The 18,337-nt window shown below is 47.0% G+C and overlaps 2 protein-coding genes across 17 annotated transcripts in view; both read right to left on the reverse strand.

Annotated features, from left to right (window-relative positions):
* LOC125319131 overlaps nucleotides 1-18,337 on the reverse strand; it is a 114,277-nt gene that overhangs the window by 24,483 nt on the left and 71,457 nt on the right. For 3 of the 16 annotated variants that reach the window (XM_048290154.1, XM_048290153.1, XM_048290150.1), the window contains 9 exons: nucleotides 17,850-18,002; nucleotides 17,519-17,629; nucleotides 16,524-16,662; nucleotides 15,510-15,697; nucleotides 14,891-15,043; nucleotides 14,560-14,670; nucleotides 13,565-13,703; nucleotides 12,527-12,738; nucleotides 11,851-12,036 (listed from right to left, as the gene is read on the reverse strand). In XM_048290154.1, the coding sequence (XP_048146111.1) occupies nucleotides 11,851-12,036; nucleotides 12,527-12,738; nucleotides 13,565-13,703; nucleotides 14,560-14,670; nucleotides 14,891-15,043; nucleotides 15,510-15,697; nucleotides 16,524-16,662; nucleotides 17,519-17,629; nucleotides 17,850-18,002 (1,392 nt within the window). Of the gene's footprint in view, nucleotides 1-8,642; nucleotides 8,908-9,419; nucleotides 9,559-11,518; nucleotides 11,630-11,850; nucleotides 12,037-12,526; nucleotides 12,739-13,564; nucleotides 13,704-14,559; nucleotides 14,671-14,890; nucleotides 15,044-15,509; nucleotides 15,698-16,523; nucleotides 16,663-17,518; nucleotides 17,630-17,849; nucleotides 18,003-18,337 lie in introns of those variants that run through there. The other 13 variants (XM_048290157.1, XM_048290162.1, XM_048290158.1 and 10 more) reach the window with 11 other exon arrangements.
* LOC125319132 (gastrokine-1-like) lies at nucleotides 1,581-4,601 on the reverse strand. The gene is made up of 5 exons (XM_048290168.1): nucleotides 4,542-4,601; nucleotides 3,240-3,293; nucleotides 2,559-2,678; nucleotides 2,034-2,141; nucleotides 1,581-1,778 (listed from the first exon to the last, which is right to left on the reverse strand). The coding sequence occupies exons 1-5, from the start codon at nucleotides 4,551-4,553 to the stop codon at nucleotides 1,599-1,601; spliced, it is 474 nt and encodes a 157-aa protein (XP_048146125.1). The 5' UTR covers nucleotides 4,554-4,601; the 3' UTR covers nucleotides 1,581-1,598.

Here is an 18,337-nt window from a genome sequence, read left to right on the forward strand (position 1 = left end):
ACGTATTGCAAGTACATTCCCTGGGTCTGGAAAGAGCAACTACTTTGCTTCATTGGTTCAGTGCTATTTCCACGTTTTGTGTAAAGTTTGAAATGTTACTGTAGGACACTTGGTGAATTAAGGCTTTTCATGAAATAAAGGTTGGAGATGTATTAAGCGTTACAATGTGTAATATTTTAATAAAAACAGGAATCTGTATCTGTGACGTTATAGCAGTTTTGCAAGCAGCTGGACCTTGCAGACGGTATTTTGCTCTCCTGTTGGAATTCTGGCTTTAAGCAGGACCGTATTGCAGCAGGCATTGTCCCTTGCCAGGAGCAGCTGTGCCCTGCTGTGCCCTGCATGGAGGCCAGGGAGGCTCTGGTTGGAGTGGACAGCGGCTGTCCCTGTTTGTTTGCGAGGCTGCCGGGCTCTTGTGCTGTGCGGTGACCACGGGGCTGCGAGATCTGCACCACAGGCTCTGCTCAGGTCACATCCCGGCTGCCTGGGGGCGCGTGGGATCATCATCTGTGACAGGGCTCCACAGCCCCCAGACAGACATTCCCAGTGCCTCCCAATAGGATCAGGGAAGAGGGCTGTGCCTGTGTGGTCTCAGGGAAAATGCAGTGTCAAGTTGGAAAAGGAGAGGAGAGTCTCTCCAGAAACCCCAGGCAAGTCAGATGGGAACTTTTGTTTAAATACTGCAACCCTACGGTTGCTTTTCTTTGGAGGCGCTAAAAATTTCTTGGGTGCAGTTTTGCTTTTGGTTTTCATGTCAGTTGACCCTTAGAGTCCCCAAAAGGCTTTTCCTGAAGAGAGCAGGCTGCTATGTCTTTTCCTTAGAGTAACCCTGGGGTGTTCCTGAGTGGGTAAAGTGTCTCTTAGAGTAACTCCTTTCAAACAGCAAGGAAAGGGCCCCTGAGCGAGGAGGGAAGGTGAAGATGTGGTGTTTTCCAGACAGAGCGAGTTACTGAAGTTTTAGATGAAGAAAGTAGGCTCAGAGTTTTTTTGCTTTACTTTCAGCCTAACTATAATTTGGCTCTTTGAAATTTCCAACTTGCAGTTGGTTAGGGTATGCTTCTTTGCTTCCTGTGTTAAACCTTTATGAAACATTCTTAAATAGCATCTGTTTTCAGCTCAAGACTGCATTTAATACCCTTCTCAATTCTGTTATTTTCAGCTTGATTTCTGGGTTGATCGGAGTAAATAGTACATCTGTCCACCTGCAGTTTGCCATATTGCATGGCAATGCTTATTTTTAAAGTAAAACATTGCAATTCTTAGTATGTTGGTAAGACGTTAAAATAAAAATAGCTCAGTTATGCCGATCTCTGTAAATCCAGACTTAAGTTCACCTTATTTTAAACGGTTAATCTAGAGGCTACAGCACAGTAATAGGCAGTTACTTTATCTTAACTTTCAAGCATGAAATATCTTGCTCTAAGAAGTTTGAGCCTGATAAGAAGTTTGATCCTGAAAGAAGAACTGATTAGATTTAGACTGAGAAAATAGGAGAACATTGTAGCGGAAATTTTTCCAACTTAGTGTTGGAAATGTACCAGAAAAAGTCACTTAAAAACTGAACTGCATCATTCTAAACGTGTGCTGCGAGCACTTGTTTATTTTGGAACACAGAGGCTGTCAGTAGCAGACTCACCAGGAGCTGGATAAGCGAGGTAGGAGGGAATTCCTCTGCACAGGGCTTGGATGCGTTTTCCATATGGGCACAAGCTTTGGAGTCTGTTCCTCGAGATAATGAAGCGATTCTCTCTGGGTGGCAATTGGTAAGGCCCAAGTCCCTGAGCATCAAAGAAACAAACGCAGAAAACAGCATTTGGGAAAACCAAAACTGGAGTTCAGAACTCGTACACACTTCTTTGGAAACGGGGAAGGGGTTATTCCTGGGCAGTGCAACTTTAGAAGGAACTTTTACAGGGACTCAGCCCTGCTGAGAAGGTTCTCTTCAGTTCTTGGAGCCTTTTCTCCTGTGTGTGTAGGAACAAATGCTTTTCACTGACAGTCAGCTTTTGCCCCACTTTCAACCACCATCCTACCTTGTCTCCTTGAGGTGGTGTAGGAAAGCGTTTGCCAAACCAAAATCTCTTGCTGGTTGTAGCAATGATGCAGGTGTTCTTTGAGAACACCTTGGTTGCAACGTAGCCCTATTAAAATTAAACAAAGGACCCTTTTTGTTGCAAACAGTACACAAGGGAAGAGAAGTGGTTGCTGGAGAGAGGCCCTGGTTAAAAGAAAGGCTTTCTACAGTGCAAATAGCCATAGGGAAAGAGAAATATTGTCCTTTCAATTATATTGTTTAGGTAAATGTGTCATGGAGGCTGATGAGAGACCTTGTAATGCCACGTGTATGATGTGTTCTCCTGCTGAGGGCAGGTGAAGGAATTTGCTGCTGAAAAGCTCAGCGCAGCACACAGGACACCAGAAACAGTCCCAAGGCTGAAGGAGCGCGTTTTCAAGCATCTCCTCTAAAATATGATGCAGTTTTGTTGCTGCTTTGGTGGTTTTTAGAAAACTTGTGTCCCTTTTGCCGTTTTTCTTGTGCCATGGTGGCAGTTACTTACAGTCTTGAAGTCCCAGATGGTTTTCCAGGCCTCAGACCTCTCCTTTGGGTTGGTGCTGACCCTGGTGTCAGAGTGGTTTGAGTTTTCACTGGGCTGCCCATTAAAGTTTTTCTCCATGTTCTGATTTTTGGAAAAGATGAAAAGAGGTAAGGACTTAGCTTCCTGGATTCCCAGTAGTGTTTCACTCAATAAAGCATTAGCTCTAGTAGCCATGTTTTGGGAAATTATTGCTCTTGGAGATCAGATTAAAGGGGAGAAAATTTCTTGGCTCAGAATGAAGACTGGGAAGCCTTTACTTTTTAAGTAATCAAAATAATCCCTTACTGTTCTTTCCCCAGCAGGATCTTGCTGGTGCCAGATTACTTACAGTATTCTACTGTATTTTGTGGTCAGATCGATCACGTTAATATTTGTTTCTCTCCACATCATTATTTTCAGTGTTTATGCTCATCTCAGGACAGACTTTCCTGATTCCATGTATGGTAACTGTCTTTTTCCCTTGATACATCAAGCATGGAAATAATTTCTTCATTATCATAGAAAAATTAAAAAGAAGTTTTCTTCTAAATATCAAACTTAAAAATGCAGCTTCACTTCCAGAAATAGATTTCTCAGAGGTGAGAGCTAAAGCCAGTAGTTCTTGTGGCAGCAGTGAGTAGCTGTGTGTAGCTCTATACTTACGTGGTTGGCAAGAGCAGGAGCCAGGAAAACTCCAAGAAGAGAAGCAATCACAATCTGAAATGAACATTTGAAATTCAAAACACTTGAACATCATGCTGCTTATCTTGCATCAAATTATTTGCTGTCTTAAAATAATTTTGACTTCCCATTTACTTTGTGTAGAGGCTCAGCACTTTCTGCAGTGGGGTCCAGCTGAAGAGGATTTAAATATGCGGGAGAATTATTTGTTGATGAGTTTAGAGAACACATGCATAGAAATGGCTCTTAGCCCCAGCAGTGCACCTTGCTCAGGCAAGAAGGTTGTTGAAACACAGTGGGTTCTAAAACTTGCCCAGCCCCAATTCAGTAACTCCTTGGAAAAAGGTACTCTGAAGTATTTGCTTTCAAGAGTGAGCTTTTCACGCCAAGCTTTTGATTTCAGACATGGAGCAGGTCTGAGAAATGTCCATGTACACCTGTTGTGAGGAGTTAGAACATGGGTGCACGGTCCAGCTCTGTACTTGGAACACAGCAGCAAAGGAACCTCAGCATCCTCATAGTGATCTCATCCTCTGAACACAGGACTAAGAGTCTAAGGGGAGGCACAAGCACTTCTGTTCAGAAAATTGGAACACCAAACATTTGTTACCCCTTTACAGAGCTTCAGCAGCTCATGAGCTTGGTGTTGCTCATGTTTGTCCGAACTACCGGTGATACCTTTTGGAGAGATTTCCAATTGTTATGATGAAAAATTCTTTTGGGATAGCTATTGTGAACAATTATTCTTTTGAATCCCTTGTACATTGAATCACTCCCAAATTTCACCTGCTGCAAAGGAGGATTTTTATGGAAAAGGTCCCAGTCCAACTCAGAGTATTTGAAAGTAATGCCTGGGAATTTTTCCTGCACCAGTTTCAGGCTGCTGTAAATATCCCGGTGTCACCATCCTGCACCTGAGTCTCTCATGTCTCACGGTTCTCCTACGCTCTCAGCAAACAGCTGAGCCCTAACTTTATGTGACTTGCTGAGACTGCTGATTTGCCTCTGAGTCGTGAAGGAGAGAATATTGTCCTGTGGACGCCTCCCGTGTGTGTGCCGCCCCTGGAACAGAGCACTTCTCTCTTTCCCGTTTGAGTAGGCATGTGGAGTTCCATCCCTGCCAAAAGGGAGATTCCACCCCTGCAGTCCCCACCCCTTTGGCATCTTCACTCTGTGAGCCCTACAGAAATCACTAAGAGTTCACTCAGTGCCAGGAAAAGCTCAAAACCGTTTAAAAGCTGCCCAGCCTTAAGAGTTTTGTGGGAAAGTGATAGGTATACTTACAGGGAACTCCATTTGGATGGTAGGCCAGGCCAGCTCTGCTGGTAATTGATGTGTACTCTTACTTTTTATACATAATATCCCAAAGTTAAACCTGAAAATGGGTTTACCTTATTGGCAGGTGCCCTGTGTTCACAGAAGCATGACGAGTTTCCTGGGGAAGTGCTCTGATAAGAGCAGGCTTTGATACCAGCCTGATTGAATTCATTGCATACAGGGAACTGAAAGAAAACTGGTCATGCTAAGCTCAATGTATTTAACAGTAACTTTTACATGGAACAAAATGATCACCAGAAGCAGAGCACAGATTGCCAGTAAACTTGTAGTGACGCTTTGTGCCGATGTGGCAAAGGACTCAGCTTGAAGTCGTACCTATAACCAAAACCACTGTTCAGACCAAGGGAGGTGCTAATCTTGCTGTGTTAAAAATGTTCAGTGAGTCCCGGGAGATCACGAGGTTGGCTCTAAACCGTAGGAATTGCTGAGTTCTTCTGCTGACCTTCCTTTCCGAGCTCATTCAGCATCTGCTTTCTGGTTGTCAGACATGGCCCTGAGAATCTTCAGAATCTTCCCAGAGCTCCTTCAGGAGAGTAGCAGCTGATTATGGACTAAGGGCTGATTTGAGAAAGGGCCCATAAACTAGAGGTAGCAAAACATGTGTGAGGGAGGAGCAGTGACATGGGGCACTTTCTGTCACCTGCTACTTAGGAAGTCGATTTTAATCTTTCTCTGACTTTGACAGTGATACACAGAGCCATGGCCCAGGAGCCTGTGGTAATTTGGATTTGCTTTTTCCCTGTGCCTGTTCCAGGTTCCAGAAGCAGCACTCCCAGAGGAGCTCACTTGCCAACTCCCAAAGTGCTTTGTATTTGAGAGCAGTTCTGCCAGTCCCCGTGTGCTGGCTGTGCCCTTGGCTGCAGTTCAGGGTGGGTTTGCACACTAAAGCTTCCTCTGCCTTGCCAGAACGGCGCGACGGGGACTCGGTGTCGCTCGGAGCTGATGTCTCTGAACACTCTTCTCCTGTGCCATGCACTGCTGAGGATCATTGCTGCAGCTGTTCCTGCAAAAGCCAGGGGATCTTGCTTTCTTCGGGAAGGGGAGGCCCAGTTCTCACTTGTGCTGCTCAGGGCCACACTGTGTCCTTCTGCTCCTGCCTGGGGCCTTGCTGGGGCTCTGTGAGTGCCGAGGAGGTGCAGCAGTCTGCCAGCACTGTGAGCGGAGCACTCGGCTTTTCATCTGTTTCACATCCACTTTGTACTTTGCTCAAGGTGTCAAATACGGTGAATGAAAGTGATAAATTACCAAGGGGAAAGATTTACAGTTCTTCTAATGGGACTGATTTGTGGATGCCAAATGGAGACAGGTTACATCCTTAGCCTCCAAGATGCCAAATACACATGAAAGTCTTATGTTAGAAAATCCTCTTATAGCCTCTGGAAATTCCATTGATTGAGCCCTCCTCAAGAAAGGCAAGAGAAACCAAGCTGTACAATCCTCCTCCCTGCAGTGTCGTTAGCAATGAGTTGGAAAGCAGTTTTGTCCCTGTCTTGCACCAGTTAGAGCCAGCTTGGCCATTACAGAAATGCATCACCCTGGGAACCCTGAACCTCCACATCTTCCATCAGCTGCTGAGCGCTTGAGCAGTTTGTGTGGCGAACGCCCAGCTCAGGCACTTGACATTGAGCACAGCTTATGGAACTAGTGACAGCAGTAGAATAGCCAGGGAAAAGGGCAGGGAATGGGGCTTTGTCTGCATAAGACCCTGTTTTCTTTCCAGTACAAGTTTGTCTCTGTGTCCTCTTTAAAGCTCTGCTCAAGGCATTCTGTTTCCGTAGCAAATTCTTGTAGCACTGTGCAGCAACCTCCCAAGGGTAAGAAACATTGCAGATTTCACCCTTCCCTCAAATTACTGTTTTGTTCTGTGCACACACATGTTCATGTGCTTTTCCTTGCTGTCTAGCAAGAGTAAACCTGATGAAATTATTTCTGGTTGCATCCTTGAAGCTGGAGCTTGAGGGGGTTTTTTAACTGTGGAATGTGATTCATTCTGCCCTTGAGCCACAGTTTTCTAGGCTATGTCACCCTGCCTTTATCTAGAGCATGGCATGGCCACCCAAGTGCAAGGGGGAGCATGGAGAGTTATGTTGGTTTTTAGGGGTGTTGCTTCACTCTTTACCTTTTCTCCCCACTACTTGCTGACTCCCTGATAAAGTAAATATTTATGAAAAGTATCTGGAGAAAAAACCCATGAGCCACCATGAGACTTTATTGTGATCATACAATCTCAACGTAACTTGATTGAATCCTTCTCCTTTACATGTTTAAATTTCTGTTTGTTAATCAGACTTGAACTGAAATGCTGCAATTTTACTTTTCACTTGATGCTCAGGGTTCTCCTGTTTACCTGGTTTTTAGTGGATGACAGTGTCAAATAATGGGTCAAATTCTTCTGACAATTTTATAAGTTAAGAGTAGTTCTGTAGCTTAATAATGTTTCATCAGGATAACCTAGAATGTATTTAAAAATGTTTGGCCTTATGAAAAAAACAGAGAAATTTCATTTTGTGTGGAAATAAACATTGCTTTGCTCTAACTGGAACACCATATTAATTGTTCTGCACATTTCTAACATTCCATTTCATGCTGACTTCCCTGATACAATCAACCTGCCTGCAAGTGTAACAGCTGAGGAAAAAGTGATTTTATTTGAGGAAAGGATGGAGAGGCTTCAAGAGGTTTGAGAGATCTAAAGGATGGAAAGCACAAGGCCCACTTTGAGAATGTGAATTTGAGAATTCAGATACCTTTGCCTGAGAGGTGCCTTAGTGAACTCTGCATCCTTGCAACCTGCTATAGAATAAAGCCTGTGGGGCCAGTGAGAGGGTATCAGAAACTGAGGGATGTTGTGTGGCTAGTATTGGTACTAAAGACAGATTTTTATTCACCTCGATAACCTGGGGCATCCTTCCATTTTTGTTAGAGAAGAACAAATAATCTTGATTCTAAAATTCTGAGAAACAGGGACCATGCCTTGCTAAAAAATAAAATTATATTCTAATTTTCCTGTAAAATTCTCAACTGTCAATTGTTTGGGATTAATTCTCAGTCTCCTTGATTTTTCTCTATGACAATGGCTTGACAATTTTAAAAATTTGAGTTCAGGAATCTACGGAATGATTGAGGAGGAGAAAATTCTTCTTGGGTGGCAAGAGTCCAAGATAATTGCATCCCTCAAGTCCCACTTGCTCAAAAAATCAACAGAAACAACAACAACCAAAAAAACCAAAAACAAAACCACCGAACAAACCCAAAAAAAACCCCAAAAGTGAGTTTTGTGAATAAAATTCACAAATTCACAAAAAGTGAATACAAGTTAGGTATTGGGTCACAGTAGATGGGGATTGACATTTTGCCAAGTGCTCTTGTTAGCTCAGCAGAAACACGAGTGTATTCCTAGTTTGATTTGTGTCTAATTCATGTACCTGGACACTGGGAGATTCTCATAGAGAGAATCTGGAATATGCTGTCAGGAAAGAGACATGTTCCTGGCAGCAAAAATGGAAGAAATCTTTTTATTTTTCATGTTCATGGCTGAACTAGAGGCATTTGGGAGGAGATGACTTGGAATCTTGCACTGTCTCAAGGGATCAACAGTTGTGTTTATACTGTGTCTGCATCTTTGGAGCACATTTTCATCCACTTCAGAGTTCAACGTGATGCCCTGTAGCCAGTCCTTGCTATGCACTGGAAAATAGAGGGCTCTCTAAGAACGTCATGGTAAATTCTACAGAGACTCTCCTTCCCCTAAAAAAGGCAAATTCACTGCTTTGCACTTCTTTCCCTCTGCCTTTTGTGCCCCCTGAATCAAGATTTTTAATGTGAGGCATCTTCCCCTGAACAAGGAAGGCAGGTCCCAACTGTGAATGCCTTGTTTGTGAAGCACCCTGGGACTCACGCAGCTCTGTGGGTGTGCCCTGTGTTGAGAGCTGGTGATGAAAAGAGCTTTTGAAGGGCTCAAATGGGGCAGAAGGGAGACAATCAAAATATTGCCATGGAAGTTTCAAAGATGATTGAGGGGTATAGTAATGAGAAACAAGCCAGAGATGATCTATGCAAAAGGTTTTTAATTGAACGCTCTAGTCAACAAATTATTTGTTTCAGCATCTGAACCATGAAGAACAAAACTCTTGAAAGAGAAGATGTCAGGGAGGAATAGCATGAGGGTTGGCTTTGGGCGGCAGCTCAGACGGCTGGATCTTGGTTCAAGAAAGGTAAAGTTTTCAGACCTGTCCATTGCCACGGCAGTACTTCAGCTCTACAAGTCTCAAGATATCAAGTGCAATGCATGATTGTTGATTGTATTGGGGTCCTTTAAAAAAACAAACAAAAAAATTAGAATTAATTCATGGGTAAGATATTCTTAGGTATCGATAGGAGCTCATTTTTGTTACTTGAAGTGAACTAGGTTGTCCATAATTGCTGTATAGAAATCATTTAATAGACAAAGGATATTGTTGAAGTCATGAGACAACACTGGGTCTATAATACAGAAATGAGAGAACAATGGTGCTTAGAGCTACTCTTTCTCTTAGCGTAGACATTGCAGAGGATGTCAGTGTGTAAAATCCTAGGCATTGAGTTAAGCCACCTTAAATTTCACAGAAAGAGGTAGTAACGATATAGATCAGGTAATTTGTGGCGGCTGTGTCTCAATGTTGTTTCAGTCCTGATCTGCGGAGATGCCAAACCCTTTGTGCAACTGCTGCAGCCCTTGGTTTGTGTGCACCTCAAGGTGCAAGAGCAGCAATTGTGCCTTGGTCATTCACCAGGAGGAGAAAAAGCCAGGTCAGTAACACTCAGAATTCCCATGCTTGCACTCACCGTGAACTTCGTAAGCCATGTAGGTGGTGAGTCCGCTGCACATAGCGGCAATGGTTGCTCCGTAGGAGTTGAGGTTGTTGACCAATCCATTGGTGACAAAGGAGATCTGCTTGGTAGGTCTTCCAAAACCGATCAGGTTCTAAAGATCAAATAGCAGCATTGAGCAAGCTCAGTACCGGGATCTGGTTCCTGCTAGGCCTATTCCTAGGTCTGGAATGAGGACTCGGGGCTGGCTGTTTGAGTCCCAACTGCCTTTAGGGACACCTTTCAATCCCCTTGGGGCCTGTGGGAGCACTAGCAAGCCTTGAAGGCAGCTGCAAAGGCAGAGCTCGTTCTAAGGGAGTCAAGGTGCAGGGAGCCCGAGGGGAAGTGGCAGCGCAAGGAAAGCGCTGAAGAGGAGAAGAGGAGTGTGGCCGCTCTGTGTAGCCAGTGCTGGGCTCCTTGCAAAGCATTTGCTCAGTCCCTGCCCTCGGCCCTCAGAGGCACTCGGGCTGTCGGCTGGAAGGCCGGCAGCAGAAGTGTCTTGCTGCAGCCCGTTCTAAACGGGAGCCAAAGAGGGCAGCAGCAAGCCCGGGCAGATCCATTTGCTCTCGGACTATTTGCTTAAGTGGTGCTTAAGACCTCTCTGAGAGCCCTGGCTGCTCTAGCGGGACGAGTCTTTCTGAACGGCTCTCGCGGCGTTGTTTCAAAGGAATTGCCGCTCTCTTTTCCTCCTGGAGTGCTTTGTGGCCTGGCCCAATTCCCTGGCTGCTGGTGTTCCCTCGCACGCCCTCTCAAGGTTCCCTCTGCTCTCTAGCTCCTTCCTCAGCTAGGGCCACAGGCCTCCTGTTGTGGCTCCTCGCAGGAATGTGGGGGAAAGGCTGTGGAATAGGGAGACACTCTCTCGCGCCCCAAAGAAAAGGGAGTCTGGCCAAGCGCAGCTGCAAGGCCAAGTTCTGAGCTGACCAATGCAGTTTGGTACTGAAAAGTCTGCAAAGGACTTAGAGATCTTGGCATGCCAAGAGAATGAAGGCCCTGGAAGGGCTCCTCAGAGCAAGGGTTTGTCCAGCAAGCTGCAGAGCTCAAGGTTCTCAGAGAAAGCGGAGCTGGGGGAGGGAACGATGCAGCCCCTTTCTTCTTTTGGCAAAGCATTCCTACAACAATTTTCCAATCTACACTACTGTTGAGAGAAAGGAAAGCCTGCCACTAGTGACAACCTAATCGTTTCCATAAAGAAAAAGCACATGAAGAAACGGCCCGCTGATCTCCAGTGTTTGGACAGGGTTGGCAGCGATGGCTGTGATTGTTACATATATAGGCTTTCAGAATAGTAGACTGTGATGAAAGGGTTTTTGAAAGCTGAGTGCACAGTGCTTCCTTCTCACTGGGGAGCAAGGAGTTGAGGTTAGCTTCAGGAGGATGCACTTTAGGACTTGGAAGCCACGAACTACAGCTAAAGCTGAATATTTTTGCTTATGCCTTCACTGATAAGACTAATGGTTTTCTTCTCCCCTCTCGGTGTTCTTGCTCTTTAAAGCCTTGATTTTTTTAAGGACTCAGTTCTGAGTCTTCAGTGGAAGCCAGTGCCTACCAATGGTGAGTATGCTAAATGATGATATAATTTTTAAAATGTCTGTGCTAATTTAGTGGGCAGAGCTCATGTTAGCATGGTACTTAGTTATTTGAAAAGGTTTTGAGAGATGATTGTAAATTTTCCAGGTTATTGGCATATTTGTTCTTAATCAAATACACCTCACCCAAAGAAATTAATTTTTTTAGCATGCAAGGACAAATCTGCACTCTTGGGTCATCAGAGAGTATTAACAAGAGATCAGTATAAATACTCATTGCAAACAACGTAAAAATTACCCAGGATATCTACAACATTAATTAAACATGAGAAACCTTCACTAAAAGCATCTTAAAGAAAATATTCTTATTTTTGAAACTTTTAAAACAGAATATAATTCAAAATAAATTGAAGTGCATATAAACAGTGTGATCTCAATCACCTCTAAACACCTGATAGTTTAAAAGGCTTTGAAAAGAACAGTCTTCCACATCTGTTTCCTTTCAAATACTGTGCAACATTCCTAGTAATTCCTCCATTAAATTCTTACCCTCTTCTCTGCAGCCACTTTGACAACTGCAGCAAAGGTGGGCATCTCACTCCTGTTCATGATGGAAATGTAGCAGGTTCTCTCTTGCATCACTTTTGTTGCAATGACATCCTGAAAAATAAAATTACTGAGCACTCACAATTCAATTTTTTCCACCTGTTAACACTGGAATAAAGTTTGGATTGAAACAATAACAAATGCCAACAGTTTCTACCCCATATCATGGACTCCACACTTTAGGATAAGGAGAACAAGCCCTGTCCCTGGGCCAGCTGTGCCAGGAGCCAGTCCCCTCATATACTTTTTGAACAAGCACCCTCCCTGCCACTCACCGTGTTGTAGTTCCAGATGGTTTTCCAGGACAAATGGTTACTCTTTTGCTCAAAAATTGCCTCTTGTGTTTGACTGTTGATATTCATGCTTTGTGAGACACCAGAGATGGAGATGTGAGAGTTCCCACCAGAGATGGAGATTTGGGAATCTCCGCCAGTAATGATTTGCTGGTTGTTATTCGTCTGCTGAGATTAGAAAACCACATAAAATATTTTAAGACTATGAAAGTAGCTAGTTCGAAGACCAAATATTTACTTTAAATACCTGCAAAAAAATAACAAGTGCTAGAGTCTAGGGAGAGATGGCAGTGGAGATATATTTTCAAATGAGGGACAGACATTTTCAAAAAAAACCAAAATAAAACCTGTGGTGTTGGGCAAAGGCCCTAAGAATTCTTTTCAAGCATTCAGTGAATCATTGCTGCATCTGACAGCTGTCATCTGGTGCCTTTGGAGGTTGATGCGTGCAAGACCACTGGCCACAGTCAATCCAGGCTCAAGGTCTTGGATGGAAACCTCTGCTGACCCACGGCTCTGTTTCAGCATGTGCACCCTCGAGCAGGAAGCTCTCGAAAGAGGAGATGCCAGGCCAGAAGGGCATCAGGCTTGGCTTTGGGCAGCAGCTCTGGAGCCCCCCCATTTGATTCAAGAAAGGTAAGGGCTAAGGTTTTCTCACCGGGAAAGGTCCAGTCCAATTGCCATTCCAACCGCCAGACCAACTGCCTTGCCAACCGCCAGTCCAATTGCCTTGCCAACCGCCAGTCCAATTGTCATTCCAACCACCATTCCAATTGCCATTGCCATTGCCATTGCAGTACTTCAGCTCAACAACTCTCAGGACATTGAGCGTAATGCATGATCCCAAGTTCACCTGGGGTCCTTGGAAAGCTAGAAAAGAAAAGACAAAACCCCATGAGCTGAAAGACCGTGGTTGCCTTTCTGCAGGAGGGTGCTGGTGTTGCTCAGAGCCAGGCAGGTTCTGAAGGATTGCTGCACTAGGAATGTTTGAGCTGTACGAGGGACAGATTCCCTTGGAGAGCCCAAAGAGCACCAGCTCTGTGGCTCAGCAAGGAATGCCCACAAAGACGTGCTCTTGAAACCCCTTTGGCATTTCCCGTGCAGAAATCGGGGCTCTATGGCACTCGCTCCTGGGAATCCCGATGGCTGGGCATTACAGGGTGAGGCTGCTGGCAGTTCACGGGCCCAGGCATATGGGCTGTGACGTTCTGCAAGAATCCTACCAAGTGCAGGTCATTAAAGCCCTGGGGAATGCGACTGCTGCCACTGAGAAAAACCTCGAGGGATTGAAGCCGCTTGGCTTAGTGTTGTGAAGCACCGGGGTTTGGTGGCTGCCTGGATCACACTCGTCAGCAAGCTCTGCCCTGAAGGACAGCGGTTCTTAGAATGACCCATTTTCTTGACTGGGCATTACAGAGGAGCTCAGTGTGGGTTGAAACACTCCGGGCCCAAATCGAAGCCCCCTTAAGCTTTGTGGAAAGCAGCTGTAAGGGTTTGGTTTGGGTCATTTCTGGGGGCTGTGACACCACCCTGTTGCAGTCCTGATCTGCGGAGATGCCAAACCCTTTGTGCAACTGCTGCAGCCCTTGGTTTGTGTGCACCTCAAGGTGCAAGAGCAACAATTGTGCCTTGGTCATTCACCAGGAGGAGAAAAAGCCAGGTCAGTAACACTCAGAATTCCCATGCTTGCACTCACCGTGAACTTCGTAAGCCATGTAGGTGGTGAGTCCGCTGCACATAGCGGCAATGGTTGCTCCGTAGGAGTTGAGGTTGTTGACCAATCCATTGGTGACAAAGGTGATGTGCTTGGTAGTTCTTCCAAAACCGATCAGGTTCTAAAGATCAAATAGCAGCATTGAGCAAGCTCAGTGCTGGGATCTGGTTCCTGCTAGGCCTATTCCTAGGTCTGGAATGAGGACTCGGGGCTGGCTGTTTGAGTCCCAACTGCCTTTAGGGACACCTTTCAATCCCCTTGGGGCCTGTGGGAGCACTAGCAAGCCTTGAAGGCAGCTGCAAAGGCAGAGCTCGTTCTAAGGGAGTCAAGGTGCAGGGAGCCCGAGGGGAAGTGGCAGCGCAAGGAAAGCGCTGAAGAGGAGAAGAGGAGTGTGGCCGCTCTGTGTAGCCAGTGCTGGGCTCCTTGCAAAGCATTTGCTCAGTCCCTGCCCTCGGCCCTCAGAGGCACTCGGGCTGTCGGCTGGAAGGCCGGCAGCAGAAGTGTCTTGCTGCAGCCCGTTCTAAACGGGAGCCAAAGAGGGCAGCAGCAAGCCCGGGCAGATCCATTTGCTCTCGGACTATTTGCTTAAGTGGTGCTTAAGACCTCTCTGAGAGCCCTGGCTGCTCTAGCGGGACGAGTCTTTCTGAACGGCTCTCGCGGCGTTGTTTCAAAGGAATTGCCGCTCTCTTTTCCTCCTGGAGTGCTTTGTGGCCTGGCCCAATTCCCTGGCTGCTGGTGTTCCCTCGCACGCCCTCTCAAGGTTCTCAGAGAAAGCGGAGCTGGGGGAGGGAACGATGCAGCCCCTTTCTTCTTTTGGCAAAGCATTCCTACAACAATTTTCCAATCTACACTACTGTTGAGAGAAAGGAAAGCCTGCCACTAGTGACAACCTAATCGTTTCCATAAAGAAAAAGCACATGAAGAAACGGCCCGCTGATCCCCAGGGTCAGGAAGCTGCTACTCCTTAGGAATCTTACCCTGCTCTCTTGTGCCAGGCGGGCCAGATTATCAAAGCGGGGCATCTCGTTTCTGTTCATGACGGAAATGTAGCAGGCGTTCTGTTGCGTGACTTTGGTTGCAATGACGCCCTGTAAAATCAAGTCATCGAGCACTCAACATTTACATTTTCCAACTGTTAACAGTGGGATGAAGTCGGGATGGAAACCGTTACAAATGCTGAGAGTTTCTACCCCACATCGTGGACTCCAAACATTCAAAATACAGAAACATGCCCCGTTCCTGGGCCCGCTGGAGCAGGAGCCAGTCTCCTCGTCGGCTTTGTGAACGAGCAGCCCCCCTGCCACTCACCGTGTTGTAGTTCCAGATGGTTTTCCAGGACCCGCTGATGCTGTTTTGCTCAATGACTGCCACACGCCATTGCCTGTTGATGATCACGATTTGGGACTGGCCACCAATGATGACTTGCGTGTTGTTGCCTGGGATGCCGGGAATCTGCTGAGACTGAAAAGCCAAGGGAAAGAAGACGTTTGGCCTTTGAAGGGAGACAGTGATGTCCCCAAAGCTTTAGAAAAATCCCTGCTACAATAGAAGAAGCGCTGGCCCCAGGACAGTGCCGGCACTGCCCTCATTCTTTTCCAAAGGACCCAGAATCAAGGCTGTGCTGTTGGGCAAAGGCCCTAAGAATTCTTTTCAAGCATTCAGTGAATCATTGCTGCATCTGACAGCTGTCATCTGGTGCCTTTGGAGGTTGATGCGTGCAAGACCACTGGCCACAGTCCATCCAGGCTCAAGGTCTTGGATGGAAACCTCTGCTGACCCACGGCTCTGTTTCAGCATCTACACCCTCGAGCAGGAAGCTCTCGAAAGAGGAGATGCCAGGCCAGAAGGGCATCAGGCTTGGCTTTGGGCAGCAGCTCTGGAGCCCCCCCATTTGATTCAAGAAAGGTAAGGGCTAAGGTTTTCTCACCGGGAAAGGTCCAGTCCAATTGCCATTCCAACCGCCAGTCCAATTGCCTTGCCAACCGCCAGTCCAATTGTCATTCCAACCACCATTCCAATTGCCATTGCCATTGCCATTGCAGTACTTCAGCTCAACAACTCTCAGGACATTGAGCGTAATGCATGATCCCAAGTTCACCTGGGGTCCTTGGAAAGCTAGAAAAGAAAAGACAAAACCCCATGAGCTGAAAGACCGTGGTTGCCTTTCTGCAGGAGGGTGCTGGTGTTGCTCAGAGCCAGGCAGGTTCTGAAGGATTGCTGCACTAGGAATGTTTGAGCTGTACGAGGGACAGATTCCCTTGGAGAGCCCAAAGAGCACCAGCTCTGTGGCTCAGCAAGGAATGCCCACAAAGACGTGCTCTTGAAACCCCTTTGGCATTTCCCGTGCAGAAATCGGGGCTCTATGGCACTCGCTCCTGGGAATCCCGATGGCTGGGCATTACAGGGTGAGGCTGCTGGCAGTTCACGGGCCCAGGCATATGGGCTGTGACGTTCTGCAAGAATCCTACCAAGTGCAGGTCATTAAAGCCCTGGGGAATGCGACTGCTGCCACTGAGAAAAACCTCGAGGGATTGAAGCCGCTTGGCTTAGTGTTGTGAAGCACCGGGGTTTGGTGGCTGCCTGGATCACACTCGTCAGCAAGCTCTGCCCTGAAGGACAGCGGTTCTTAGAATGACCCATTTTCTTGACTGGGCATTACAGGGGAGCTCAGTGTGGGTTGAAACACTCCGGGCCCAAATCGAAGCCCCCTTAAGCTTTGTGGAAAGCAGCTGTAAGGGTTTGGTTTGGGTCATTTCTGGGGGCTGTGACACCACCCTGTTGCAGTCCTGATCTGCAGAGATGCCAAACCCTTTGTGCAACTGCTGCAGCCCTTGGTTTGTGTGCACCTCAAGGTGCAAGAGCAGCAATTGTGCCTTGGTCATTCACCAGGAGGAGAAAAAGCCAGGTCAGTAACACTCAGAATTCCCATGCTTGCACTCACCGTGAACTTCGTAAGCCATGTAGGTGGTGAGTCCGCTGCACATAGCGGCAATGGTTGCTCCGTAGGAGTTGAGGTTGTTGACCAATCCATTGGTGACAAAGGTGATGTGCTTGGTAGTTCTTCCAAAACCGATCAGGTTCTAAAGATCAAATAGCAGCATTGAGCAAGCTCAGTGCTGGGATCTGGTTCCTGCTAGGCCTATTCCTAGGTCTGGAATGAGGACTCGGGGCTGGCTGTTTGAGTCCCAACTGCCTTTAGGGACACCTTTCAATCCCCTTGGGGCCTGTGGGAGCACTAGCAAGCCTTGAAGGCAGCTGCAAAGGCAGAGCTCGTTCTAAGGGAGTCAAGGTGCAGGGAGCCCGAGGGGAAGTGGCAGCGCAAGGAAAGCGCTGAAGAGGAGAAGAGGAGTGTGGCCGCTCTGTGTAGCCAGTGCTGGGCTCCTTGCAAAGCATTTGCTCAGTCCCTGCCCTCGGCCCTCAGAGGCACTCGGGCTGTCGGCTGGAAGGCCGGCAGCAGAAGTGTCTTGCTGCAGCCCGTTCTAAACGGGAGCCAAAGAGGGCAGCAGCAAGCCCGGGCAGATCCATTTGCTCTCGGACTATTTGCTTAAGTGGTGCTTAAGACCTCTCTGAGAGCCCTGGCTGCTCTAGCGGGACGAGTCTTTCTGAACGGCTCTCGCGGCGTTGTTTCAAAGGAATTGCCGCTCTCTTTTCCTCCTGGAGTGCTTTGTGGCCTGGCCCAATTCCCTGGCTGCTGGTGTTCCCTCGCACGCCCTCTCAAGGTTCTCAGAGAAAGCGGAGCTGGGGGAGGGAACGATGCAGCCCCTTTCTTCTTTTGGCAAAGCATTCCTACAACAATTTTCCAATCTACACTACTGTTGAGAGAAAGGAAAGCCTGCCACTAGTGACAACCTAATCGTTTCCATAAAGAAAAAGCACATGAAGAAACGGCCCGCTGATCCCCAGGGTCAGGAAGCTGCTACTCCTTAGGAATCTTACCCTGCTCTCTTGTGCCAGGCGGGCCAGATTATCAAAGCGGGGCATCTCGTTTCTGTTCATGACGGAAATGTAGCAGGCGTTCTGTTGCGTGACTTTGGTTGCAATGACGCCCTGTAAAATCAAGTCATCGAGCACTCAACATTTACATTTTCCAACTGTTAACAGTGGGATGAAGTCGGGATGGAAACCGTTACAAATGCTGAGAGTTTCTACCCCACATCGTGGACTCCAAACATTCAAAATACAGAAACATGCCCCGTTCCTGGGCCCGCTGGAGCAGGAGCCAGTCTCCTCGTCGGCTTTGTGAACGAGCAGCCCCCCTGCCACTCACCGTGTTGTAGTTCCAGATGGTTTTCCAGGACCCGCTGATGCTGTTTTGCTCAATGACTGCCACACGCCATTGCCTGTTGATGATCACGATTTGGGACTGGCCACCAATGATGACTTGCGTGTTGTTGCCTGGGATGCCGGGAATCTGCTGAGACTGAAAAGCCAAGGGAAAGAAGACGTTTGGCCTTTGAAGGGAGACAGTGATGTCCCCAAAGCTTTAGAAAAATCCCTGCTACAATAGAAGAAGCGCTGGCCCCAGGACAGTGCCGGCACTGCCCTCATTCTTTTCCAAAGGACCCAGAATCAAGGCTGTGCTGTTGGGCAAAGGCCCTAAGAATTCTTTTCAAGCATTCAGTGAATCATTGCTGCATCTGACAGCTGTCATCTGGTGCCTTTGGAGGTTGATGCGTGCAAGACCACTGGCCACAGTCAATCCAGGCTCAAGGTCTTGGATGGAAACCTCTGCTGACCCACGGCTCTGTTTCAGCA

This window comes from Corvus hawaiiensis, chromosome 36 (genome assembly GCF_020740725.1).
Source record: "Corvus hawaiiensis isolate bCorHaw1 chromosome 36, bCorHaw1.pri.cur, whole genome shotgun sequence".
Lineage (NCBI taxonomy): Eukaryota > Metazoa > Chordata > Aves > Passeriformes > Corvidae > Corvus > Corvus hawaiiensis.